This window comes from Branchiostoma floridae, chromosome 11 (genome assembly GCF_000003815.2).
Source record: "Branchiostoma floridae strain S238N-H82 chromosome 11, Bfl_VNyyK, whole genome shotgun sequence".
Taxonomy (NCBI): Eukaryota; Metazoa; Chordata; class Leptocardii; order Amphioxiformes; family Branchiostomatidae; genus Branchiostoma; species Branchiostoma floridae.
Window position 1 is genome coordinate 6,560,389 of NC_049989.1, and position 27,239 is coordinate 6,587,627.

The 27,239-nt window shown below is 37.3% G+C and overlaps 3 protein-coding genes across 7 annotated transcripts in view; 1 reads left to right on the forward strand and 2 right to left on the reverse strand.

Moving 5' to 3' along the window:
* The window catches only part of LOC118425614, an 11,974-nt gene extending 5,204 nt beyond the window's left edge, over positions 1–6,770 (reverse strand). For 2 of the 3 annotated variants that reach the window (XM_035834573.1, XM_035834572.1), the window contains exons 1-9: positions 6,664–6,768; positions 5,327–5,903; positions 4,498–4,652; positions 3,470–3,537; positions 3,168–3,259; positions 2,816–2,868; positions 2,277–2,319; positions 1,077–1,226; positions 77–478 (exon numbers count right to left, since the gene is read on the reverse strand). In XM_035834573.1, the coding sequence (XP_035690466.1) occupies positions 79–478; positions 1,077–1,226; positions 2,277–2,319; positions 2,816–2,868; positions 3,168–3,259; positions 3,470–3,537; positions 4,498–4,652; positions 5,327–5,903; positions 6,664–6,676 (1,551 nt within the window). In that variant the 5' untranslated portion in view covers positions 6,677–6,768 and the 3' untranslated portion in view covers positions 77–78. Of the gene's footprint in view, positions 1–76; positions 479–1,076; positions 1,227–2,276; positions 2,320–2,815; positions 2,869–3,167; positions 3,260–3,469; positions 3,538–4,497; positions 4,653–5,326; positions 5,904–6,663 lie in introns of those variants that run through there. The other variant, XM_035834574.1, reaches the window with a different exon arrangement.
* The window catches only part of LOC118425616 (E3 ubiquitin-protein ligase Midline-1-like), an 83,267-nt gene that overhangs the window by 32,212 nt on the left and 23,816 nt on the right, over positions 1–27,239 (reverse strand). The gene's annotated exons all lie outside the window — the stretch shown is intronic.
* On the forward strand, positions 6,915–26,940 carry LOC118425612. 3 transcript variants are annotated; one of them, XM_035834569.1, is made up of 23 exons: positions 6,916–7,049; positions 7,797–7,902; positions 8,520–8,693; positions 9,362–9,549; positions 10,422–10,641; positions 11,274–11,353; positions 12,350–12,398; positions 12,970–13,112; positions 13,600–13,749; positions 14,286–14,361; positions 14,864–14,941; positions 15,152–15,219; positions 15,750–15,922; positions 16,366–16,460; positions 16,715–16,799; positions 17,512–17,594; positions 17,956–18,138; positions 18,905–18,940; positions 19,744–19,815; positions 20,497–20,643; positions 21,331–21,461; positions 23,924–24,127; positions 24,503–26,940. In XM_035834569.1, exons 3-23 carry the CDS (start codon positions 8,522–8,524, stop codon positions 24,665–24,667), a joined length of 2,598 nt encoding a protein of 865 aa, XP_035690462.1. In that variant the 5' UTR covers positions 6,916–7,049; positions 7,797–7,902; positions 8,520–8,521; the 3' UTR covers positions 24,668–26,940. The 3 variants fall into 3 exon arrangements, with proteins under 3 accessions (XP_035690463.1, XP_035690462.1, XP_035690464.1); XM_035834570.1 differs by lacking the exon at positions 19,744–19,815 and having other exon boundaries at positions 6,915–7,049; XM_035834571.1 differs by lacking the exons at positions 6,916–7,049; positions 7,797–7,902 and having other exon boundaries at positions 8,558–8,673.

Genomic DNA, 27,239 nt, shown 5'->3' on the forward strand with positions numbered 1-27,239 from the left:
ATCGCCAAGATTGAAAGCTAGATGTTTGTGTAGAAATTGTGATTTTACACGATAGACAAAGTACAATCGTCTTTACCATCACACAGCATTGTTGCCTTCCCTTGATTGAATCCATTGTGCTGTCAGCTCTAGTGCTCTCATGTAGTCTCCTTTTCCCAAGTCGTTGTCTCTTCCATTATCTTCCCTGATATGTTCATCCAAGAAGTCCCTCAAGTCCTCTGGCATCACTGCCACCCTAGGATCCCGAAGCTGTTGATCTGTTAGGTGTCCATAAGTGCTGTTGAAATCGGTCATGTCAATTTGTTCGTTATATTTTTGAGCCTGTTTGGGTGGAGGTATTTCTTTCGATGCCCTTCTCTCTGCATTTGCCAAGGAATTTGCAGAGTCTTCCCAAACTCTGTCCGGACTATGGTGATTCAAGCTGCTAGAATGTCGACTGTTCCATGACTGAACTGTTAATTCCATCTTGTTGTTGATTCTGAACAGGTAAAAACAAGGCAATGTGTCGTGGGTAAATTAAATGGACTGAAACCCAATTTAGACTTGAGTGCAATCTGTCTCAAATGAAATTCTACTCGAAGCACCCAACCCAGATAATTACTTCATACCTGATTGCATTCACACCTTTACCAAAGAAATCATAAGTCTTTGACTATGGGGTCCATCGGTGGGCGCGGCCTCTAATGGAATGGGTGTGTGTGTACTCACAAAGTAAACTTTGAAAATTACGACGGAAAAATGAAAATTACATGTGACATTGGAAATGACGGTGAATAAAATACTGCCAAAAAAGAATGCAATTTCCTGCTGTGAATGCCATTATATGGACTTTATCCGTGACAAAGTGTTACATAATCATGAATAGACTAATCAGATTTAAACCAGATTAAACCAGTTCAGATATCTTGCAAAATTGATTTCTGATTAAAATCAGACAAAAAGGAAAAAATCACGATAGATAGATTGTAAACCTCAATCTGCATGTAGTCTGAGCGGGTTTAAATAACTTTGTGTCGGTCTGGTTAGCTTACATTAGGGAGATTCAATATGTACACCCTCAATTACTGAGAACTTACCGTGGCAGAAATATATAATGTAGAATCATAAGGTGAGCTTCATTTGACCGGTCAAGGTACCCTTCCCGCTCCAGGTCTTTGAACAGATTCTTGTATGTGTATAGGCAATATCTCTCTTCATACTGGTGCCATTTCTCAACACGGACGTTTCTATAAAGAAAACGGGTAATAAGAAAAAGTCTGTCAATATCAATGCAGTGTTTACATGTTTGGTACCTTATCATTGTATTAATCAACTTTTTAAAATTAATCTTGAAGTGTGAAGATGTTTTGAGATAGGTCACTTCCTTCAAAAGGTTGATATGGATCAGTACTTTTCACATGGGGATGAAGATGGATTGAAATATGCTGTATTTGCTCAAAAGCAAATGTCGTCCTTTCTAGTTTAGTATTTTGCTAAAACAACATCGTCACATATCATATACACAGTTTCATATAACATTTTCCTTGGAAATCATGTAAATGTGGCTCAAACTCCCGATACAGATTGGGCTGGTTAATTTTTTCATAGTAGGTCGTTGGTTTGTGTAGATGATTGGTAGCTCGGAAATGTAACAATTTCTCTTTCTAAAGCTGCTATGAAATTTAAGGTTATCATGTACCTGACTGGCTGAATAGAAAACTTGCCTTGCACATGTTGTTGGAACACTGAGAGTTCATTGTAAATGAAAACTTCTCTGGTTGTAATACTAATAGTAGCCAATGTGGGGCGTACAAATCAATACACTCAGAGAATTGATCATACCTGTAAAACTTGTCCTTCTGGGACTGGCTAGGTAGTAACTTGACTACAATAACAAGTCTGCCTGCAATATGTGAATCTATGTACTCCACATGTGTGTGTATGGTTTGTGCTTGTACCGTGTGTTGTTTGACAGCAGGGCTCAAAATACCACATGCATATGCAAGTTTGTGCATGCCATGTAAAATTAGTGTGGTGCAAATAAGTTTAGACCACACTTACACCAGTGCAAGTTGACCGAAAAGTGCATTTCGAGCCCTGGACAGAATAATTTGAGAAGCTATCAATGGACTGTTATGATATCTAATACATGGCTAGTTCATGACAGAAGATGGGACTGTTGAATTTTTGCTCCCTACCGACTTTCTATGGTACTGCAGCAATTAAAAACATCATGATGGGTCCGCAACAAATGCCTCTATCTTGAATGTATGTAGCTTTTATGATACCTTTCTTACCTAATGCTCTGTCCCTGAATTCCTGCTTCTCGCTGATGATAGGCTGAGCAAAAAGAGATGACCATTAAAAAGGGTTGTGCACAAGTCAAATTCCCACAGGGCAACAAACCATGATGCAGCTTTAGAGAAATTAAAAACTGATAATCAGTTGTCATTCATACCATTTAATGCTTTTTGATAGACTGTTGAAAGATCATTGAAGATATAGTTAGCTGACGACCTCACAACGTCTTTGTGCTAAGTGCAGAAAAATAATGCAAAACAAACTGATCTGAATTTTTATCATAGTGGATTTTCATACATTAGCTACCTCCATAAATTGAAATGCTGACATTTCTGATATTATGTTTCATAACCTCCTTTCAAACATGTACATACATAATCAGGAAACATTAATTCACTACACAGACATTAGATCTCACATTCAGAGCAAAAATGGAGAGCTTATGTAAGCCATGTCTTGGGCCTGACTGATCCCCAAACCCATCTCAATAGAGTTGGAACATTAAGTCCAATTCTTTCTGGCTGAATAAACCTACCGTCAATGAAAACTTTCACATCCATGTTTTCGTATCCTTTGTCGATGCGTACCCTGAAATGTTTGAGAAGAGATGTCCATATTAAGTAGTTTCTAGTTTAAAAAAATATATAATTAATCTATGCTACCATGGACAGATTGAGGAAGCCACTCTTGGAGCGAACGATAACTGCGTTGAAGGTTATCAGACTGTAATTTAACTGTTACAGGAGTGAATTTATGCACGCTCTTGCATTTTTGTGTGATACCCAAAAGAAAATCAAGTACACCATTCCATGTACATGCAGGTCTGAAAATATTTACATTGTATCAAACTTAAGTAAGATTCAGAAATGTTTATGAAACATTCTTACATGTCTGGGATCCCATACAAATTGTATGCTTGGTAGAATGTCTTGAAAACGTGGCATTGCCTCTTGCTACCTACGATGTTAACATTCATCACCTGAAAATCAATTGATATGTTCATTGTGAATAAAAAAAATAGAATTTACTTTATTCTTTCAAATCAAATTTTCGTCAAGTAAAATAACAATAAACGGAGAAATAGATCACAAATACAGCTGTGTTATGGTTCCTCGATATATATTTAGTTGAATGGAACAAGGTTAGTAAAAGGCCAGTTATATGTTTTTTGGAATCACGTAAAATGTACCTTTGTGCTATACCCATCCACGATCGAATTTGAATAGAACGCAAACATTTGTAGTTTCTCAACAGCATCTGCAGCAGGATGATGTGCATGAAAGTAATAAACAGAGGACAGTTGATATGAAATACACGTATGGACTTTATTTGATGACCAGATGACTTTCAGTGTTTGGTATCTGGCTCCACAAAATGCACACTCATACTTGGTCAGATGGGGATTGATTTAGTCATTCATCTAATCAGATCAAATCAGTTCAAAAAAGCCATGCCAACGCTGATGAGAATGAGTCTGCATTGACATCACATGTGTCATCACATTTGCCCAATTGTCAATCATTATCAGTTAAATGTATTTATTGTATTCCAGCCATAGTTATTATATGAGAAAAATACTGTCTTGCTGAGAAGAGAAACCTGGATACTCTCCAAGTAGAGGTTGAGTCACGTAGATATAGTAGTACAGGGTTGGACAAGTCCACTAGCCCTATTGTCCAGGGCAAGTGAAAGTGCTGTTTGGGCAAGTGCATCACCTACACCACTTGCCTGATCGGGCATGTAAGATTTTTCCATTGATTAAGTGCAATTTTGATAATAACTTGTTTCTTTTTACTGTCATGACATCAAGCAATGGTCAACAGAGAATTCCATTGCTGGAAGTGACAATGCATATACAAATGTATTAAATATTTAGTACTAGTTTTAACAACTTGACATTTGACTTTTGAGCAAGTGAAAAATTGGTTTTGGCAAGTAAATTTTTTACGTGCTTGCCCGATAGGACAAGTGAATGTTAGATTTAACTTGTCCAACCCTGGTAGTAGTCGAAAAAATTAAACCAGCGCTCCTCTACTACTATATCTATGTGACTCAACCTCTGCTTGGAGAGTAAAGCCTGGATACCACACTCCAGCCTGATGACTACAGCCAGATCTGGCTGGGGTGTGGTATACAGGCCATGAGAAAGGGGACGTTCAGGCTACAAGAGGTTACGACCACTCACCAAACAAATCTTATCTATCAAGACTCTCTTACCCAAATGCCAAACATGCTGCGCGTAATACGCGTCGTAACACGTATGGCTTAAAATTCTTGTCCTAAACATCGGGTGGCGAAGAGCCGTGCCTAAAGGATCTGCATTTTGGCAAGCTTGACGAACATCTCTTCGTCTCACACGTATACCTATCGATCTGCAGAACATTACAACAAAAAGCGCTCATTAAATCGTGTACTCGAATTGTATCTCTCATACACATGCACGCACAAACATGTGCGCGCGCGCACACACACACACACACACACACACCCTTTCCCTTTCCCATGATAACTCATTAGGCCTAGGAAAAAAAATGTCGTGTTTCCTGTTTCAGTCCTGAAAAAATTAGGGTCGGTACGTAGGGATTATCTTCTTTTTTTTCTTGTAATTTTTTAGGCTGGCCACAACTCTAGTGATACATATTACAATACAGTCGAACAAACTGAAGTGCATGAGGACACTTCTCTTTTAATGTCAAACTTTAAATTTTGTGCACAATAGATACATTTATCCTTCATTAGATAGGACAAGCAGTGCTTTTGCTTCAATAGGAAGCAGGCTGAATGAAAATTCTAACTGGAAACTGTGACTCCTCTGCCCACCCCAAAAAAAAGTCTAGGGTCGGCAGGTTTTTATAGGGTAGGTAGGGAAACAGGAAACACAACTTTTTTTTCCCTAGGCCTTATCCATTATCCATGACAATGGCATTTCAACCAATGTGCATATTTTATCTTTACTATTTCGCTCCGACACAATATCCTGAATATCCCTATGACACAATACATATCAGTATGTTTGACCTTGCTCGAAAAAGAAAAAAATGCTCACCTCAAGTACCCATAAAAAACTTTTTGGCCCATTTCTTTAAAGCCATGGCAAAGCTGTGCTTCCCTTACTATGTCTTCAATTTCCTGCTGTGAAATCTCGCTGTATCTCTCCTGCTGGATGTTGATACCCACTTCTTTCAGACGTCTATATATAGTTGATCGGTCGACATGGTACTTCCTTCCAATGTCTGTGATTGAGTAGTCTAAATCTAGGATGTCATGCAACACATCTTCTATGGGAATGTTCTTTCGCGGTCTCCCTGGTCCATCCCCTTTCACATCTTCAGCGGGCGAAAACGTTTCTACGCGTTTTGGCTTCGGTAGGGCGTGTTTGCGTTTTTCATTCCATTTCTTGAGAAGGACACGTAGTTCTCTGGCGACTTCCGAAATTGCTCCTCTGAATTCATCATCAATCGGCATCAATCGGCATGCACTTTCCAGTCTTGATGCCTTTGTTGTGATGGCAAAGATTCGTTCGATAAAGACATGTATTTCGTTTAGGTCTGTCGTCTCCCGTCTTCGGTCGCAGTCACTTATCAGTGCATCAAGATTTCGTACAAATGTATGAAAGTTGGTTTCTGAAAAATATGCATAATCCAGCTTAGTCTATTGAAATTTCTGTTTCAAGGATCCGGATGTTTGCTGGTGATTTAAAGAGTTACCTAATACTAGTAATAGATGAAAATGGAATGTCCAGCTCAAAAGGCTTGGCTGACCAATTACAAACGTGAGACACAGAAAAACATAGTTAATCAAAAGAATAATAAAAAACCCTGTTTATTTCTTATAACACTTAATAAATCTCTCCAAGGTGTCTAAATTACCTTCCAGCCAAAAACAATGCAAACTTAACAAACAAACATACACAACCCGCTGCCATACTGACCGAAAATGCCAGGTGAACCTTTTTTGACCTTCCTCCCCACAACCGCTACTCCGTAGTACTCGAATACCAAATTAATATCATAATATTTAAGAGCCATCAAACTTAGAATGATCTGGAGTTTATGCTCTTGACCTACATACAGTCACCAACAGCAAAGCAGTTCTCTGGCACAACTGAAACATTTTGGAATTAGTTGTTGTTGTTGTTGTTCACGTTTAACGTCTATTATTTCGCTAGACGTGGTCTCTTGGTGCTGTTAGGCGGGTTTCATGATAGAAGCATATAATTTTCTGGCCGCCATGTTGGATCGTCTGTGTTAGAAGTTAGCCAGCCAAAAACTACTGCTATAGATTTGTATAATAAACACGCTCCGGGCTCAATAATATTTTAACCCTTAGAATAATGCATCATTCTCTTAAAGTGTATGAGTTTTAGTAAAGACCTTATCTTACCACTAGACGCCATTGCCTTGGAAACTGTCACAGCCTGTTGATGTGTTGGACAACATAGAGGGATCCTTGGGACTACAAACTGTGATGTCAACTTTTAGTTCCGGGTCAGATACAGAGGTCACTGAATTTCTTGTAGCAATATCGTTTAAATGATATTTTATCAGGATTTGATTCGCCTTCACAATGATTTTATATAATTCACTTGTATTACTAATTTATTTCTTAGGTTCATGTAATTTGCTGCCGTTTTGCAAACGGAAATGATCATGACGTAGTCCATATTTCGCGGCTGCAGTGGAACAACTTGAGCCGCTCACAAAGTTGGCCAGTGCAGACTGAGTGGGCGAGGCTGCGGCCGTCCCGTGGGGCAGATCTTTGGAATAAAGGTATGGCATAGTTTTTGTTCATTCAAAGATCCTTAGACTTGAACTTGTGGCGCAGGTGTGTGCTTGGATACTGTTTAAAACCTAGTGTTAGCGGGAAATACTACTCAGTCCGGCTCTCAACAATGGAAAACTGTTCACTGCAGTTGTAGTAGTGTTACATGTCCCACCGCCTTGTGCACAACTTTGTGTTTTGTAAATAATTCGCTTTTTTTAATTATGCATGTTAACTTAAAAGTAATGTGTGCTGTTATTTTTATGAGTCAACAATTTTGTATGTCATGGGTGACACAAGGAGCTTAAAAAGCCCCTAGAACAGTCAAAACTGGGCCATGAACAGTGCCTTTTCTCATTTCCCCGCCATTTTTTTTAGTCAACTCAGTGGCTCATGGCTATCTCTCAATTGTTCTGCGTCTGGATATGGAGTACCACACTATGGTATAGTCGTCGGAGCAATCTCCGATCACCGGGAGACGACATTAAAACTTTTTAGAAAGGAAAAGAAGGAAAGTAAAAAACTTTAAAAGCCCGTGTATGAGTCGAAAATTAGCAGGCCAAGGTGTTCTGCTGCTGTGCTGCATGGAAAACAGGACTCTAGTTGACAATATCGTGTCAGATACTAAACGTCGCTTATCACTGCCTTTTTGTGGGTGTTTGCTTGGTTTGTGGACGGGGCATATTTTCAACATATTGTTACTGTTCTTTGGAGGACTATGGTTTATCTTGACCTCTATCCATGCTTGTCTCCAGGAGATCTCAGAGCTCTTCCTCAAGACATGCAGGAAGGCAGCAGTTAGCTGAGCAGGACTGTATGCATGTACATGTTGGACAAGCACATCGCGGGCTAACGATTCAGGTAAGGCTAAGAATCTCCTCCCAATCTAGGGGTTGAGGTGAAGGGTATGTGTGTCATCAACATGTATGTGTGTCATCATTCAACATACCTGAATTTCTCAGAAAAGGCCATGACCCAGAGAGGTCCTGCTCAGACCCACAGCTACGTTCTGCTGGAGTTAGGGAAACAGCAAATAGTGTGGGAAATGTTTGGTGTCCAGCCATATTATGACTCCCTTAGACCCCATTAACACCACACAAAAAAAAGAAGAATCTGAGTGAATGTACACGCTCCCACCCCCATTTAGTATCAAAGCCCTTTTGCATGATATACTCTATTAGGTTTCAAATTGGTTAACTCATGTTGCAATATAATATGCAAATGCATTTGGTTAGGTTGTGACCTAAATTTGGTACATGAAAATGTAATATATTTTATAAAGTATGGGTAGTGTATAATTATATTAAGCTGTTATAAATGATTGAGATAGCTTAGATAACTGTAATCCTTAAGTTTACAAATCCTTTGAAAATGATGGACTAATAAGTGATGATCTTGGATTACTATCATTAATATCGATCTCCTTCCTTTAAGCTCTGCCTAGAATGACAGCTTGCTTTTCGTTTGTCATTTTGTAGTTATGGATACAGCTCTGAAGAGAAGCCTTGCTACTCTTCGGATGTATCAGAGTCAGACCCCAAGCGCTGTGGCCTCAAAAAGGAAGAAGGAAGATCAGGAGATGGTTGTGGTGGCAAATTGCCATTTCTTAGACAATGAGGACGTGAAGACCACGTACGTTCTGATGAAAAATGGTATGCTTGAAATTAGATTCAAAGTACAGCTGATTATTTTTATAACTGATCTTCAGCATAATGAAAAATAGATTCAAATTGGTTGACATCGCTCCTTGTGTCGGAAATGTTGGAGTGATGAAGTTATCTTCTTTCACAATTGTGCTCTACCATCTGGCTTTTTATTTAACATCTTATTATGTAACATTACTTGCACATTTGAAGATATTATTGTTGAAACTGACTTTTATAATATTGAACAGGAAAAAAAGTTTGGTTGAATAAAACCTGTTGTGATTACTGGCATTTCCTTTAGACAGCATTTTACCTTGCACAAAGGAACTCCCAACCAGTATTTCTTATTTCTAAATATTCCAATGAGACTTCAGGAATGAATATTTTCTGGACAGCCATTTATTTCCAAATCTATTTCTTCCTTTGAACCTGTGTGCGGCCAATAATGCAATGAACCTGCAAAATGGTTGAGTGTATAGCATGTCACTCTTGTGGTCAAAAGATAAAACACATGAGCAATATCAAATTTCTGTGTCATTCAACCGTTGTTATTTGAATGGCCTTAACCAGATTATGATTGGTTCCCAAAAAATTCTTTCTGTCAGTAGTGCAAGAAAACTTCAGTAATTCAGAAACTTAGGAAAAGGAAATAATATTGTTTCATTTTTTTCCAGCCTCATTCAGTACATCATTCCAGGTCTCAAAGGCAGTAACTGAAATGGACCTGAAGAATGCTGTTTCTGCAGCCCTTGTCAGTAAGAGACCACATTTGGAGGGCTGCGGGTGGTGTTTCGTACACAAAGACCCTTCACGGCGCCAGTGGTACCAGGAACAAAGCAATGACATTGAGAAGGATGGCGCTGTAAGTCTGCTCCCGGAATTTTGCGACCGTCAATAATACATCAGTTTTCTTCAGCTATCTAACTGTAGTGCCTTTTCCTCACGTGTTACACATCACTGACTCAAAGTTCATTCAATTTGGAAGACTACTTTGTTAGAGGAGTGAAGGAAGCCTACATCAGAGCAGTGATCAACACTATCAACTGTGGTGGTGGGCGGTAGAGATTTCTAACATTTATAACTTTGACTCAGTGCTGATGTGACACATAAGAAAAAATCCCTAAAAAAAGCCTAAGGCGCTTAGGTAATAAAGCTAAAAAGATCGTGAGATTCTTGTTGAAAACATTATGGTGTCTAAGTTTCTTTGCTTTGGAGAACTGTTTAATTCTTAATGCATATATGAAACTCATTATGTAAGAACAAGTCAAGTGACTGGAACAAAATGAAGTTAAACTTTCATGCTGATACTTAACTTCTTGTTATATTCAACTCCACAATTGTATAGGAGGGAAATCTATTATTTATTTTGTATTTCCACATGCATAAGATAAACACTACATAAAAAATCATAATTGTCATGTAATACCATCATATAGTCTATTACTAATAGCTTAAGGAAGTGACAGATGTGTTATAAATGGAAAGAAATTCACAGGCTTTTCAAAGGCCGCAGCAGGTAAATCCAATGCAGAATACAAAAGTAATGAAATAGTCCATCCCCAAAGAGTAAAGAATTTTTTTTTCTGAAATCAGGCAAAAATTAATGTAGTGCATTGATGGCATCCATAACATTTACCTACTGTAGCCTGACAAAGAATTATATATGCCTACTCATAAGACAATATCATTGAAATTTACATTTAAAGGTAATATGCTATTTGTTATTTATCATAGTGGCTTCACAAGATGTACGCCGTACGTGGAAAAAAGGATGTTTTGGCCATTACTTTGGCTATCATAGAGATACATGTACCAGAGGACACGCCACAGCAGCAGGCTACCACTACCTCCCAGGTAGCGCAGGTCAGGGGCAGAGGTCAAGTCAGTGCCCAGGATAGTCAGGACGAAAGGGATGTTCCTACATCAACTAGTACTTCAAGTACTCCAGGCCCAGGTAACATCTTTTCAATGAGTCTTAAAACATTTTGAGAAGACAGAAGGGACATTACCTAAAATAGTATCAAGATATGTGAGATCTTAGGCACAATATTTTTCCTATGACTCTGCTGACTACCCTTAAAAACTGCCGCATTAAAAAAAAGTGAATTTAAAAAGGTGTACTGTCAGACATATGCAAGACATTCTTTAAAGTCCTTGCAAGGATACAAAGACCCAAAGTGTGATCAAACATGGTGACACACTATTGCTACTATTGCTACTTTTGTACAAACCAATATCTCCTATGTAATAGATTGCTAATAAAGATATTGATATTTTATTATCAAACTGTTTTTGTTTGGACAGCTTTTATAGAGGCATGGGAAGACCAAGTTAATGTCCTGGCTTACTGGTAGTTTTTGTAGTTATTTCTGTGAGACTTCTTGCTGTATATTTGTGTATTTTGTCCTTGACATGCAAGTTTTTTTTTTGAAAAATTTTTTTGGTGGTAGATAGCTTGAAATAAGGAAGAAGTGATCACAGTGGCAGTTTGGCTGTCCTAGCAGCTTTGTTTTAAGTACACCTGAAACCCAATAAATTCAGTTTAGACATAAAAATTTGCTCATTAGTTGAACTTTTCTTTCTCAGAGAGGTGTCAGGATGACAAGCACACAGAAAAAGCAAGAGATGCCAAAGAAAGACCAAAACAAGAAGGATCAAAAGAAAAGGTAAAAAAGTTAGCAGGTCATTTTGACAAATTGTGAGTTTGTAAAACTTAGTAATTATGGACCCTGTTTATACGAGACAAAGGCAGATGCCTTTTTCAATGTACCCTCAGTACTCTGTGACAGAGGGTAACCTCCAACGATTAAAGTATTGTTGTCAGATGTGATGAGTGTTTGCATCTGTATTTCCATGTTCCCTTTGCTGCTTTGGTATGTAATAGTTTGTCATGTCATCTTCGCATAAATGTAGTTGTGCAATGATGCACATTGTCTTTTTGTGATAGCTGTTTTCTTTAGTCGATTTCATAATTTCAGATATCGCCCCTGCAGTGTACGTCCTTTGTTATGTTGGTCCAGGTCTGCATTATCTTTTATGCGTTTACTACGGTTTAGCCTAATAATCTGGTAATTGGATATTTCCAAGCAGATGTTGCAGGATCATTTGTGATAACGTCTGTTCTGGCGATAATAATAAATGCAAATTGGAACATACATAGACCTAAACAGTTGTTAACCATTATTTTCTTGTGGCAGTCTATTTTTGTATGAATTTGATCACAATATAGTTGTTGTTCTCGGGTCTGAATGTCAAGCGCGTTTGGTGTTAGTAAGCCGGTTTCAAGATGGAAGCAATTTCTGACAGCCAGATTGGATCATCTGAGTGTGTTATTGAAGTATATATGGGGAAGTTCTCAACATTCTTCAGTCCACAGACAACAGTACATCTATATCCAATAAAACACTGGATGATGTTGCCAGGAGTAATAGCTCAATAGACTGAACATTAATGTGTGCAATGTGATGAGATTAAATTAGTACTGTAGTGTTTTAATGCTGTCTAAATGCTAAGGTTTAAAATAACAATTCTTTGGGGGTTGGCGGAGTCAATGTTTCTTGTGAATTGGCCATATCTATTAACAAATTAGACACCTCTAACTCTCAGCTATAAGCTTTGTGCAAATGATTATCATGGTCCTAATTGTTCACTGCTGTTCGCAGGGCAATGATTTTGACATCTTGAAAGAGGCCAACAATACTGCAAAAGCAAGTGAGTTTTCAATTAATAAGCAATTGGTGCTGTTATTTTAAATATTCTCATTATTGTCTAGTTCATGTGTCATATCACTCCATCATTTTATGGATGATGCCAACTGGGTTTATGTTTAAATTAACCTAGTAGTACTTCTCAAAACAGTGACATCATTATAACAATGCATTCTATTGACAGTGATCATTGCCTTTGGCGGGTCTGATATGAACTTTTCAAGGACTGAAACCGTAACGTGTGGTCATGCCTCATCAACTTTTGGCATGGGCATTGTAAAACTGATATTTGTAATAAGGAACTGTCATGATTAGTCCTTTGGAAATAAATGGATGTACTGTATGCGTCATTGATGAATTCTTTTCTCTATTTGCTATATCTAGAAGAATTTAAATTTTAAAATTGTACATTTCATAGCCTTCTTACAGATCTTAAATGACCTGAATGATATAGAGGAAGGGACATGTATAAGCTATACTTGTCTCTGCCTCCATATTATGACATGCTCATTATTTTAAGATTTTCCCACCTTTTTATGTAATTAATTCATACTTATTAATGTTTGCTGCTGCAGTGTTTCAAATGTCAAGCCCACTCGATGCAGTGCTTCAAACACTGGTAGCCATGCCTGGGCTAGTTGAAGCACTTGCAAACATCAACTGGAGTGATGCTACAAGGAGGAATGAGGACAGGTTGGGGCTACGGGCTTTTTTACAGGTACTTATTTTCGTTAAACTAAATGTTGTTACTGTACTCCCAGTACTTAAGCCAGGCATGTGCATTACAAGCAGGTACAATGTCATTCCTCATAAAAGACAGATTGTCCAGGGAATGGGATGAAATAAATATATAAAATGATCATATGCAAGCTAAAGTTTTACTACACTAATTTTTTTTCATTGAAACTGAGCCGCTGACTATGTTTCTTGTTAACTGCGACTGACAAGACAAACCAGAGATTTGCTCCCAGACCAAAATTGTCATTATTCACTACAGTTTCTGAGGCAGACCCATATCTTACAGTGTTTATAATCATAATAATGTGTACCTAGTAACCTTTTGTCAGAATTTTTTCACCTTCACAAGCACATAAATCATATATGCATGGTGTCCTTGTCTGTCTTGTTTGTCTATCTATATGTCTCTAAATCAATATGTAGCAGTCATTACACTGATGTTATATTTCTGATGTTATGTTCTTCAGGTCCTGTCATTTACAGCTCTAGATAAGTTGCACCAAGGCCTATGTATGACCGAGCTGTTATACGTCTGCAACTACTTTGAGGGGAAGGTTGACAACATTGCCGATATGTTCGAGGGGTGCATAGAGTATCTAGTTTCCCTGGACAATGAGGTTTGACATTAAGATATTATTCAGATATTATTTAAATCTGCTATTTATTTTGTTCATAAATGAAATTTGTTTTCATGATGATGGATGAATAAGATTTTGTATTTTGAATAACTAAATCTTGCAATTGGCACTTTAGTCTCACCTGAAGCCCTTAAGTTGAAAAATGAATCCATCGTCTTGCAGTTGTGACAGTGTTACATGTACCAGTCTAGTACATTAAAGACAGCATACCCAATTTTTGGAATGGCACGGGTGTAGAAGTTGGCCACATTACCTTCAAGCACATCTCTATGGGTTGCATTGAATATTTTTATCTCTGTTACATTATGTAAAGTGTAAAGTGCGACAAACAAGTTTTCCATGATTGAAACAAAACTTTGCAAAGCTGTAAGCAAATAGCTAAACATACCTTTGCCTTTTCACAATTTTATAAAATGTAACTCATGTCTTAATAAGGTCTTAAATTTAATTTCATTGTTCTATTGGACAGGTGTTCCTGTTTTTTTTACTTACCCCATTGCCATTTTCTTTTCTAGGGAGATGAATCCTCCATCAGTCATCTGCTAGATGTGCTACTGTGTGGCATGTGGACAGAAAGAGGTCTCCAGGATCATATCCTTTTCATATATTATCTATAAAAGTATCAAATGTCGCACACATTTAGTCTGTATTAAAATGGTAGTTCATGCAGACAGTGTTTGTGGAGAGAATTTGAAACTTGTCATTAAAAAGCAGTTTATGCTACTTTGCCTGAATCTATATACTATTTCCGTAGATTTAGGGTTAGTGAGGGTTATGATTGTGATATATATGCAGGCTAATTATATAATATTTTCCACCACAATACCTTTTTGAACAATGAGGAATTTTTAAAGTCAAACTCTCAAGTCATGTCCCCTGATGGCTGTCATTAACAGCTGCTGGTGTGCCTTACTGCAGAAGAAGTTTGATTAGCTGTTTGGTAAACATCATCGGTGATGACATGACTCTGTCTGTCATTTATGTTCTATCAGGAAACATACAATTTAAGTCATTGTGGTCAAGCCAAGAGTAGTAAAGATGTTATGGAGGTCACTAAGGCATATCAATCAAAATAGTTCTTTAACAGTCATACATCCCCAGTCATATTGTCACAGGCTGGCTGGAAAAGTTATCAACTTACCAAGTTGTGTTAACAGCATGCTTAAAGATGGTAAGTGTATAATGTATTGTTCTTTATCACTTGCAAACATGACTGTCTGTTTTTCTGGAATGTTTGAAATAGTCACACTACCCTTTTGAACTTGTTTTTTTCTGTAATTTATGTGGTTGACGTATACATTTTATATGACCTCTGACATGAGTCCTTTGACAAATCATATTTTGCCATCTGACTTATAATCATTGATTTTTTTTCTCAAAGGTGGAAGACCCATCAAATTCTCGATGACTGAGAAGCTACCCAACATGTTATGCTTCCTATTACCAGAGGTGATTATCGAGTCTTGTTTGTGGTTTGTTTTAATGACTAAGTGAGATTATTTGAGAATGGCAGACTGGCTATCTCCTTTCATGTATATGTTACTAGATCATAAGCTGTGTTTTATGCTCTGTTGAATTTGTCTTACACTATCAGCTTAATTTAAGTACAGAATGAACTAAAGACAGCAAATTTGTATGAAGCTGCACCATGATGGTCAATGGAGTAATGTTACTTCGACCTCCTGCAGATGTTTGACCAAGGTCTGAATGATAAATTGTGTAGGCTTACCAAAAATGTAACTTAAGGTATTGTATGATAGCTTTGCTGAAGATTGCCACCATACAGCGTATGTTATTATATAGGTCATAACCCTCGACCTCTAGATCACAATGTCTTGTGGTGTCCTGCCGCCATCTTGCCTTAATTGTTTTCCACTAAGTGAAGTTGTATTAAAACTGCTTGTCGCAAATTGTCAACACGGAGTGTCATTAGTTTCCCTAGACTGACTCACAGATTTTTAAATACCATTCTCTTTCAGGCAGAGACCGCAAACTTTGATGTGAAGGTGAAGATAAAAACGTTCCAGGAGGACGACGATGACATGGAAGAAGAAGGTTTTCTTGTTTATGACCAGTTTTACGTACTGGCTGCGGTCACCTCCTCCTCACCTCCTACAGTTGCACTCTTCCCGGTCAAGAAAGAGGATGAATTGTAGGTATCTGTAGTAATTAATCTTAAGTTTTTGTGATATATAGTTACAGTTCTTGATGAAAATCAATGAACTTTTGGTAAAGTACAAATTGTTTAGATTTACTTAAATTTGTTGCATAATGTTTGAACACTGTTTCTTAAACCATGATGAATACAATTATAGAGACTGTCATCTACAGGAATCTAGGAATTTAAATTGATAGTACTCATGACTAGACTAACAAAACCACACATACATACAAATTCTCAGAAAAGTCACTGATGAAAATCAAAGTGTCAGTAAGACATCAGAAGTGCATTCAAGTGCAAACCTCCACTGTATCATATTATGCAGGTGTAATGTGTCAAGCAGCAGCATAACTAAGTATGTTCATTCTAAGATTAAAAGCCCTATTCTACAATTTGTGAATGATCTGATTTTGTTTCATGATGATTGTTTGCAGGACAATTTTCCACAATGGGAAGAAGGTTTCCTTCACAGCAGAGACCAGGAAGGTGGCAAAGGTGGTTAAGCAATGGATGCAACAACATGCACCTCATATCCTTCTGGAAGTATTATTTGTAATCAGTAGAGGTAACAACCATATTTTGCCTTTTTATGACGCATTGTTTGATGAAAATTGGTGTCCATATCAATGCGATCAAAATGTGTTTAGAAGTGTATACAATGGAATGTTGAATTCAAGACTAATAAGAATAATTGTAGTTAGACACTTTGTGTCACCTGTAATGCATAATAATGTTTTGTTCTCTTAAGATGGTCAGGTCAGATTAACCTTGACTTCTACATACGGATCCTGTTATATGTCCTGCAAAACTCAAAAGGCCTGCATGAGGAGAGCCTTCCACCAGAGATTGCATCAGAACACACAGAAAGGTCTGTAATCACAATTGATCTTACTCTGTAATTGCCATATGTACTGAAAATGCAGAAACTTTCCCGGTGGTTTATTGCTTGCGGTTTTCGTGTTGGCCGCTTCACCACGAACTTAAAACCACCGCAAAATTAAATACCCGCGAACTTAAATACATTTACAGTTACTGTAGTTTATTATGTAACATTGATCATTGACTTGACTTTATAAAGATCCACAATTACTTTAACAATATACAAATACATTGTATACATATCTTTTACTCTTCTGGTGGTCCTTATTAACAAACATAACAGGACACAAGCTTGACACACAGGAACATAATTTTATACAAACCAATAGTTTTTACCTAAAATTCACACGTGATAAAAGATGACTTAAAGACTACTTGAGGTCATGTACAATGGGAAAAATCTATTGCTTTTATGATTTCAAACTATTCCATGTTCCCAGGACATTCTGTACAAAAACCTTTTCTTTTCTTTTGAGGGTTTGTTCTCAGGGCTTTGGTAGTCTGACAGTTTGGGATTTTGATGAATATGTTTGATAGCCATGTGACTGCATTTTTACCTGTTTATATAAGAGAGAGACCGGTTGTTTTGCATTATCTTATGGATATCATTCTGACATAATATCATGCAATGTCATGCAACATAAACTTCTTAAATTTCTTTATTGTGTTTTACCTAATGTGCGCTTCATATTTTGGAACAGAGTAAGGCGTTTTCCTGGACTGCCATTTACAAGTGATGACTTTGCTCTGACTGCTCTGAAAAGGAAGAACCAGGCACTCAAAAGTAGGTTCCTTTCCTGATAGATTCTGCCAATTATATTAGTTTAGCTCTTGGCTTTGTTGAAATAAAAAGAAATGCATTTGTTTTGTATCAAAACTGTCAGAAATTTAATATTCCACTTGATGTGTCAAGAGCATGCTCAGTTTTCTATTAAGTATGAGTATAATTTTGATAGTAAAAGACAGATGATGATAAGAATGGGACTACCTCGTAAATGAAGTTGAAGGCATTTCAGTCTCAAGAAGATATACAGCCTTTTAACCTTTGCTGACTTTCAAATCATCCCCACATGGAGCTGCTGATTCCTATTATTTAATTCTTCACTCACTTTAAGTTTGTAATCAAGACTTCTTTTTATCATAAGCACTGAAAAGTGCTGGTCAAGTACTGGAGAAAGTGTTGGCAGAGAAATGTTTCACAGTCCAAGATGACTTGAAGGAGGTGTTCTTGAAGTATGCAGTAAGTCACCTGAGGGAAATGGTGTGTCTTCCGAGTTCACGGTACAATTGCAGGCCACCAAGACATCTGATTTTTGCTGGCCCTCCAGGTAGGTGGGCCAAGCCTGACATTACATACTGTCGAAAAGTCCAAAATACAGCACTTCTCTCAGAAAAAATGTCATATCTGCATCAAAGTACATTATTTGTGGATGAAAATTGGCATAAGTGCTGACAATAAGGTTATCTTTAAGATTCTATAAAATTTTTTGGCTAGAATGTAAACTTTATGAGGTTTTTCACATGTTTCGTAAGCCAACACTTTACCGTAGCGCTGGACTGAGAATTTGTAATAATCTATCTTCTATGTTCTTCCACTTCCCAAGGACAGTTCATGTGTTGCAAAACTGAGGACTGAGAATTTGTTATGATTGTTTTTTGTTCTTACACTTCTGATTTTTTTTAAAATCATAGATCTTCATTGTTTGTAATTACACTGACTGCTAGGACATTTGAAAAAGTGGAATGTACTACTTTGTGCCTTAGATTTATGAGATAAGGAAATTGTGCAGATATATTGTACACAAACAATTGTGAAAACGTTTCAAAATGTGATTTGTAAATAATCTTGCATCATCAAAAAATAATACTTTTTTATTACATAATATTTAATATGATAATCATTTTGTTTCCTTTAGCTGCAATTTGTATGTCTACTTTGATATGGTAGTGAGTTCATACAACAGAGAATATCTAAATTGACCTTTGACTCCATATTTTGAGACAAAAAATACAGATTTGACAGGCTCTATCCACCCACAAAATATGAAGTAAAAATATTGACTTTGAAATTTTCACCTGTCCCACCTACTCCAGGTACTGGCAAAACGTCCTTCGCAAGAGTGTTTGGAGGTTTGTATCTATAGTATATTGTCATTGAATTGGTAATGAGTGACAATACAGATGGGTAGATTATACATTTTTACCCCGTGTGATCACTTTCGGTTCTCTAAGATTCTAAAATGGCTCATTGTTCTTCTTTTTTTTACATGTGGCTGAATTTCAAAGAAAAATTATTCTCGTGTAGGGGTAGGTACTGGACAGGTATAGTGTACCGGTACAAAACCGTTTTTTCTTATTGAACCGGTGCGGAAAAAACGGACCTGAAAAAATTTGGTGGACCGGATGATGGACCTATTGGAACATGAACAGATTATATGATCAGGAATTCACACGTTTTAGGGATGACCTGTTGAAGAAAATAACAAGTTAGAAGTAGAGTAGAGACTGATAGTCATTTCCACCAAGTTTAATGTCAATCGTACAGAGGCAGTTTAAGCCTTGTAGGATTTTAAAATGCCAGTTGGAGTCGAATCCTCCACAAAACAGATTTCTTTGTAGCAAAATGGACCATTGTTTTCAATATCGTCTATTCACATGTTTTCACATACTGGATCAGGTGCAGGTCCGGACCTGGACCTGATCCTCTGGACCTGAATTTTGCACATGTGTACCGGTACCCACCCCTATTCTCTGGACCAATGGCTATCATAATGAATTTATCCTATGTAGTCAAGGCATAAAACTGACTAGAAATAAACTGGTCCTCATATGCACAGTAAATGGATTTCATATCCCATACTTGCAAGGGGTCATGATTATTCAAAAGTGTAATAAATGTTAAGCTCAAACGTAGCACTTATTATTTTCTTTAGAGTTCCTCTACCGTTGTGATATTGTGCAGAAGAAAGAAGTGAAAGAGTTACGGAGAGACACAATTATCAGTGGTAGGTATATTAAGCATTAGGCAAGAACTTGCATTTCAAAATCTGCATTTTTGTTCCGGACAGATTATTCCCTTTGGAGAAACTTTTGTCAACATATCCTGTATAGCCCTGTTAATGCTTGCTTTTATACTTTATTGTATCAAATGATATGGTTTTGACTTGATGAAAAATTTTTAGTTGACTGTTTTTCATTGAAAATACAATCTTAAGATATTTCTCTTTGCCTACAGTTTGATTCCATGTGTTTTGTATATTAAGTCAAAAGTAATTGGTGGAAAGTTTGCAAAAATTAAAAATGTCCAAAGGATCCAAAGTGATAAAGAAAGTCCTTGGTCATTCATTGACTGAGTCTCACTTATTTTTTCCTGGAAATTACTAATGTCACACTTAATAGCAGAAACTTCAATTATGGTTTTATTTTAGGGATGGCCTCACACCACAAAATCAAAACACAGCAGATTATGTGTCTTTGGGAGTTCTTGCTTTAAGATAGAATTGTTAATTAATAAAGATGCCAAAATTTAAAGGTCGCAAAAATCTTCTTGTCCCCTCTGCCCTAAGAAATAGCCAACTCAAAGTTTTCTGCATTTAGATTCTTTCAGTGCCTGCTGTGCCACATAATTGTCAGACTGCTATGTAATTTTACTCTGTATTCAAATTATAAATTTCTCACCACTTCAGGCTTCGTCAATCAGATGGAATCCAACATGGCCAAAGAAGTAGAAGAGGCAGTAGGACATGTTCTCTTCGTAGATGAGATTTATCAGCTAGGAGAAGGCAGGGAGGCAAGAAAGGCGCTGGAAGCCCTTATGAACAGATCGTATGAACGTAGGTTTTTTTTTATGTTGGGACTTGTTTATTATATAAAGAAATAAAGAGTAAATTTTGTCTAATTGATTTTTTTGCTCAAATTGCATAACTCAATTCTGCATTCATTGCTGAAATTTAAATATCCTTTTGTAGGTTGCAAGACCCGGTGCTAGTTGGGGTTATAAAACCCAGGCACTTATGATGCTACTCTGTATGATGATGTATGGGTTAATTCAGAGTTTGTAAGTACTTAAGGTGGCCTTTTTATGCTGAAGGGAAGGGAGATACAAATCCACTACCTCCTGGGCAGTGACGTCAGTATCAGAAAATAATGGTCTGCCTAAACACCACAAACGACCACAAACGACTCTACTAAGCAGTGTACAGTCAAACCTGTATTAGGGGCCACCTCTACAGAGGGGCCACCTGTCCATAGTGGCCACTTTTTGTCAGTCCCTTGTGTATTTTATCTACAAGTTACCACCTCTGTACAGAGGCCACCTGTCTATAGTGGCCAAATTTGTGATTATTATTCCATCCTTTTCTACTTACTGTACATTTATGTTCATCTAGGACATGGCTTTAGAGTTCATATGCAAACCACAGAATGAATGTTCATGTAATACCACCTGTAAAAACAGTTTGTAGAATCTAATAGATATGTATCATGTAAACTCTTAGCAGTATCTGTATTTTTCTCAACAGCAAGATCAAGAACTCCCATTCTCATCCTGGGAGGATACTTGGAGGAGATAAGGGAGAATGTGTTCAAGATCAACCAGGGGTTTGCAAGCAGATTCCCAGAAATCATCAAGTTTCCACCCATGAGTGCTCATGTAAGTCAGATGGTAAATTTGTATTGTACTCAGGGCTCAAAATACCACCTGCATATGAAATTGAAGCTGTGCAGGTATTTCTGATGTCTACCTGCACCTAACTTGCACTTGTCCATGTACTGGGTTTTACACATAAACGTCATATGATGTAGGTGTATGTAAATTGTTATTAGCTGGTATAAACATTATAGCAATGGTTCCTCAACAATATTAGTATGATCCATACTTCCTAAATTCAGAGTGGAGCAGGTAAAATTTGTCTGTTGCAGGTAATATAATTTTCAATGTGACCTGCACCAGTGCAGGTATGCAGAAAAAAGTATTTCGAGCCCTCAGGTAATGAATATAAGGGATAACAAATAAAGTTCATTTTGATTTGTAGATTGAGATTGTGAATCTCTGTAATTTGTGTTCCTAAACTTTCAATTTTGGGTTGGTTTTTTTGTCTTGAGAGTTTGACTTTCAGACTTGGACTTTATTCAGATCCACAAGTATATTGTAGCTATTTTTCCTGTGGTCTTTTCAACAAGAACAGGACTGCACCTAAGACACACAGGAACAAATTAACCATGCAATGTACATTAGATTCACACGTAGTAAAAGGTAAGGCTACTTGAAGTAATGTGGAACAATATCTATTATTTGACATTTTCAAACTATTCCACATGCTGCACATTCTGTACAAAAAACTGTTTTCTTTTCTTTTGAGTGCTGTGGGCTTAAGGTAGAGGTTCTGCATGCTCTTTTCCATAAGGCGCAGGCAGGCCTTTTTAATTTCCCGTAATTCGTAGGGAAGCTATTTCATTTTACTTAATTTGTAGTGGGATGAAGCGTAAAACGTTGGTAGCCTTCGTGAATTTAGCGTAAACCGTTGTCAGGACCCCCCAAACAGACCCTCTTGGTAGTCTGTTGGGGATTTTGAAGACCGTGTTTGATAGCCATGTGACTGCATTTTGACCTGTTTGACCAAAGATATGGTAATCAGTGCTAGGAAAAAGGAAAATGTTCCCAAATTATCCACCCCATTTGGCAATAACTGGCTTACGGATACAACGTGTCACTTCATTCAAACTTCTCGGTATTGTTATCTCCTCCGATCTGACTTGGGACGCACACAGTGATGTCCAGTATATGCTGTCAAAAGCTTGTCCAAGAATGTACTACTTAACTGTCGCTAAGAAGGCTGGACTGTCAAGTGATGTGTTAAAACACATTTACTTGATATTTATTCATCCCTTAGGTACTATGCGAGCCTCGGTGTGGGCTGCTTAATCACCTTTCCCATTCGCTCGAGGGCAATTACAAAAGCGTTGCTGTAAGATCATTGGGATACCTGTAGAGTCCTTGCCTTCCCTGTCCATGAGGCGAGATCAGGCAACATTACGATCCATTCAAAACATGCTGAAAGATGATGGCAGTCCTCTACATGAGTTTATATCTACTGTACAGAGCAACTACAGCCTGCGACGTCCTAAACAACCCTCCTCCTCTTTCAGTAGAATGAATATATAGGCACGCCCAGTCTTTCATGCCCCGTGCACTGAAACTCTACTCAAAGAGCTGTACTGTATAGCAGATTTTATAATGTATGCGTTATCTTAACTTTATTGAAAATTGTGTTTTAAGTGATTTTAATCCTACCTGTGTCGATCTGGTCTTATACGGTCTTCAGCTTGTATGATAAGTGCTGCAGTGAGTGCCTCTGTAAGTCAACAGATTTCATATGCATACCTATTTGCATAGTGTACATGCAAGTTGAAGTCTTATAAACTGAACTGAACTGTTTGTATACAATGTTGATAGAGGCTGGTTGTTCGTTTTGCATCATCTTAAAGCTATGGAAAGTCACTACACTTTTTGTTGGATTAATTCTTTCTTTCACGGACAACCACCCAGGTTACACATATGCAGCAAAGTATCCCTGCTTGTGAATTTGTTGCATCGAAGGCTGATCCTGACAGCCATGTTATGTATGACTTGTAGACTTTTACGTTCTTCACAGACGTACTTGCCCACACCGAAATTCAGTAGTCTAGATTTGTCAGTACCACTGGGCTCAAGAATCAGTTCTAATAGTCTGAGTTGAATTGACTTCCTCATGTGCACAGTGTTCACTTTCACCATGCTCCTACTACTTATCTTTATAAAATTGGTCTCTGTGATTGTCAAATGTAAGGTTTTGGTTGACATGTACTCCTAAAAGCTTGACAGTGGGCACTTGTTGTAAACTCTGCCCCCTGAGTTTTAACTGTTACTAAGTGGTTCCAACTGAAGACAGTTCATTTGAACAGTACATCTTAAGTTCAGGGATGACAACAAAAAACAGAAGTAGAAAATTCATCATCATTGTCATCATCATAGTCATTATTATTATTTATTAGATAACAGCAAACAGTTGTGTGGGGGGTCTGTGCTAATTATGTGTGCACACTTTGTTTATCATGAATTTTTTTTCACTTCAGCAACTATCAGCCATTCTGGAGACAAAACTGACTGAAAGCGGGCGCGCATGCATAGGGCTGGACAGAAATCGTCTCGAGGGAGCCATCTTGGCAATTCCAATCGGAAAGAGGGCCCGCTCGAACGCGAGACTGTGCGACAGTGTGATTACTGAGCTGTCCAGTATGGAGCCAGATATTGGGCTGTCAATTCTTGACACATTTGAGGTACATACATTTATTGATAAATTTAAGGAGAATTTGGACATTGTGTAATTACAGTCTAGACTCTACAGGCTAGAAATATTGAATTGGAGAGAACAATTAATAGAAGGAAAAAAACTCTCAACTAGTTGGAAGTATCCAGGTGTACAGATAAGGGTAGCTAGATCACAAAGTATGCCTGGTTCAAAGGTGAACTTCCTATGAACTCAATTTTTGCTATATGCCTGTGACAAGAATACAAATCTTTTTTCCAAAGTGAGACATCACGTAATACAATTGCTTAATATGTTCCCTCAAAGATTTTTTTTATAAAAAGGGGTTGTTAAAACGTTATTTTTATGAACTGAAAGGTAATATTATGATCATTATTTTTTACAGGTCAGCTTTGACGTGCTGCTGGAGGCTCTGGATCGAATTGCACAGAAAGGTGACTGTCACAGTGAGCAGGACAAGTTTGAGGAACTTGTGCAGGCATGCTCAAAATGTAAACTATGTGCTAACCACAAGAAGGCGGCAAAGAAGATGGAACAACCTTCAGAATAGAATATCGCACTACTTTGAAAGACAACTTTTGATGATATACATGTAGCACCATTGTAACACTAAGGTCTGTCATGAATACAAACAAATCTTTTGTACACAATTTTGGCTCTAGCTAGTGTCACCTTCAATGATTGTCTCTAAAAATGTCCTGCGTATTATAGATTATCAACTCATCAGTGGTATAACAAACTATTTCATCAATGATCATAATGTATTGAAAAAAATGCTAATAGAGAAATCACATTTTGAGATAGCCTTTAAATTTATTATTTCAAAAGTCATCATGACAGCCAACAATTTTTTCCAAGATTTAATTACAGCCAAGGCTTCCATTGATGTAAATCCAAGAATGTAGGTTCCATACCACAAGGGTTAGAAATGTTAAGTAAACTATTGGGAAGTTGTCAAATTTTGTAAATGTGTCATACTTCCAGCTCAGGCCAGCTGTTATTTCCTGTTACCTAGAATTGTTGGAAATCACTTTAATTATTACTTTCAGATTTTGTATTGAACATAGCACCAAGGCTTGTGAACACTATTTTGACAAGAAAATCAACTATAATTGTAATATATAATGCGATTTTACATATTACACTGATCATGCACTGTTTACTTCCGAAATTGGCATTTTTTGGGTTAATTGGTGCGAGGTTACAAACCAGCTACCTTCATCAAGTCGGTCCATGTTAAAGTACTATTATATAGACAGATGCACATTGAATTATGATATTATCATTGCAAATGAAAATGTGTGAGACAAACTTTTGGCATCTTGAATACTTTCTATGCTGACACATCCTCAAACTGACTTTCTATACATGATGTACATTGATGCATGTATTTGTTCATGTTATCAAGCATGACTTTTTCATGACAGTCTGTATTAGAGCAAGGAGGTTTTTGATTAGAGTTTTATTCTAAATGTTCTTTCTTTATTATTTTGTTCAACATCGATGTCTGCATCATGTTAATTTGGCAGGAACATTAAGCAGACAAAATGTAGGAGACATTTTGTTTTATGGTAGCATGAATCCTAAGCATTATACGTAAGAACTAAATTAAGTCAAATGTTAGTTTGCAAAATCTTGCTGTAATGTCTAAGCTTGGGTGTACTGCCCAGTGTAATTGAGATAGGAAAATGTGCAAATGTTACATTAAATTTTGTATTTTATCTTGAAATCCATATCATAAAAGGCATGCAACTTTGTCTTCAAATGTAGTAAAGGTTTCTCTGTCCAGGGATAGTATTGTTGATGAGATACGAGGTACTTTGTGGAAGAAGATAACATGTAGTTTCTCTAATGTCACGTTTTGATACTTGACTTCCAAGTGTCCCTGAGTGCTACCGTCATGCCTGTGCACGTAGCAAAGCCATGATACTATTCAGTTGGTAGGAACAAAAACGTTTTTGTTTCTGAAGACAAGAAATGATATTATAGATCATTTATTGAGAATTCTAGGAAAGAAAACACGTGGAACGTGATATCAAGATGATATCAACTGATTTTGTGAGAGATGATACTAGTAGATAAGTGATGACACAAAGAAGAAGATGATAGATATATTCCATGATGCTTTTTGGTTGCAAAGGATGTTACTGCAATGCTGATAAGTATGGTAAATGTTCAGTTACAAGTATTAGTTATTGTTGCTGTTGTTTAAATCATTCCAAAGTCCATGGCAGCTTATGCCATGAATGTATGGTCAAAGAGGTCTGAAAGTATTTTCTATCATGTAACTTTAACATCCATAATTGTAGGGATCATACAGTATACTAACATAACATGTACCAGGTAACTCTTGCTGCTGATGCATAGCAAGGGTAATGGATACTGCAATGTATTACTTTTAGGCTTTGGTAACTGAAAGACAGTATCTGCTGCAGTCTCATTTCACATGGTGCCATATCCATGTTCATGTAAGCAGCGTCAGGCCATGTCATGAGTCAGTTGCTCCAATGCTTTGTGCAGTTAAAAGATGTCATTGATGTGATAATGATCAGGTATGAGCACACCGGTGTAATTTCCATAAGCACTGATACACGAATAAAGGTGTATTGTTCTGATAATCATGATGAATATTTTGCAGTTGGCCAAGTTTGCCATTCATATGATGAAAATAATAGAACACTCTGATGTGATTTCCAGAGGTACATGTACACATCTGTTTTCTTATCCAGGAAGGTAATAACCTTGGTTGTGAAAGGTATGCACCAGACATAAACATGTGGAACGGTTAGATGGCAAAAGGTAATAAAATGTTTGTGCAGTAAATCTTGTAGTGAGTCACTATATAAAATGAGTTTTGTTAAGTATGTGGGAAATTATTTAGAGGATTTCAAAACATTGAAAATCCTTTCTGAGTGGGATTTGTAATGAATCTGGTGTTGCTAAGGAAAGGACGTCATATTCCTTGAATTTATTGGCAAAAACTAATACTTTTTTAACTGGCTACCTCAATGAGTATTGGAATGATGGTCAGCTGGCACTTTCATGTGGAGTGGCTTAAATACTCGGACTCGGTGGTGTTCCCGCAAAAGATAACTCCTGAAGAATTTCTCGGAATTATTTTG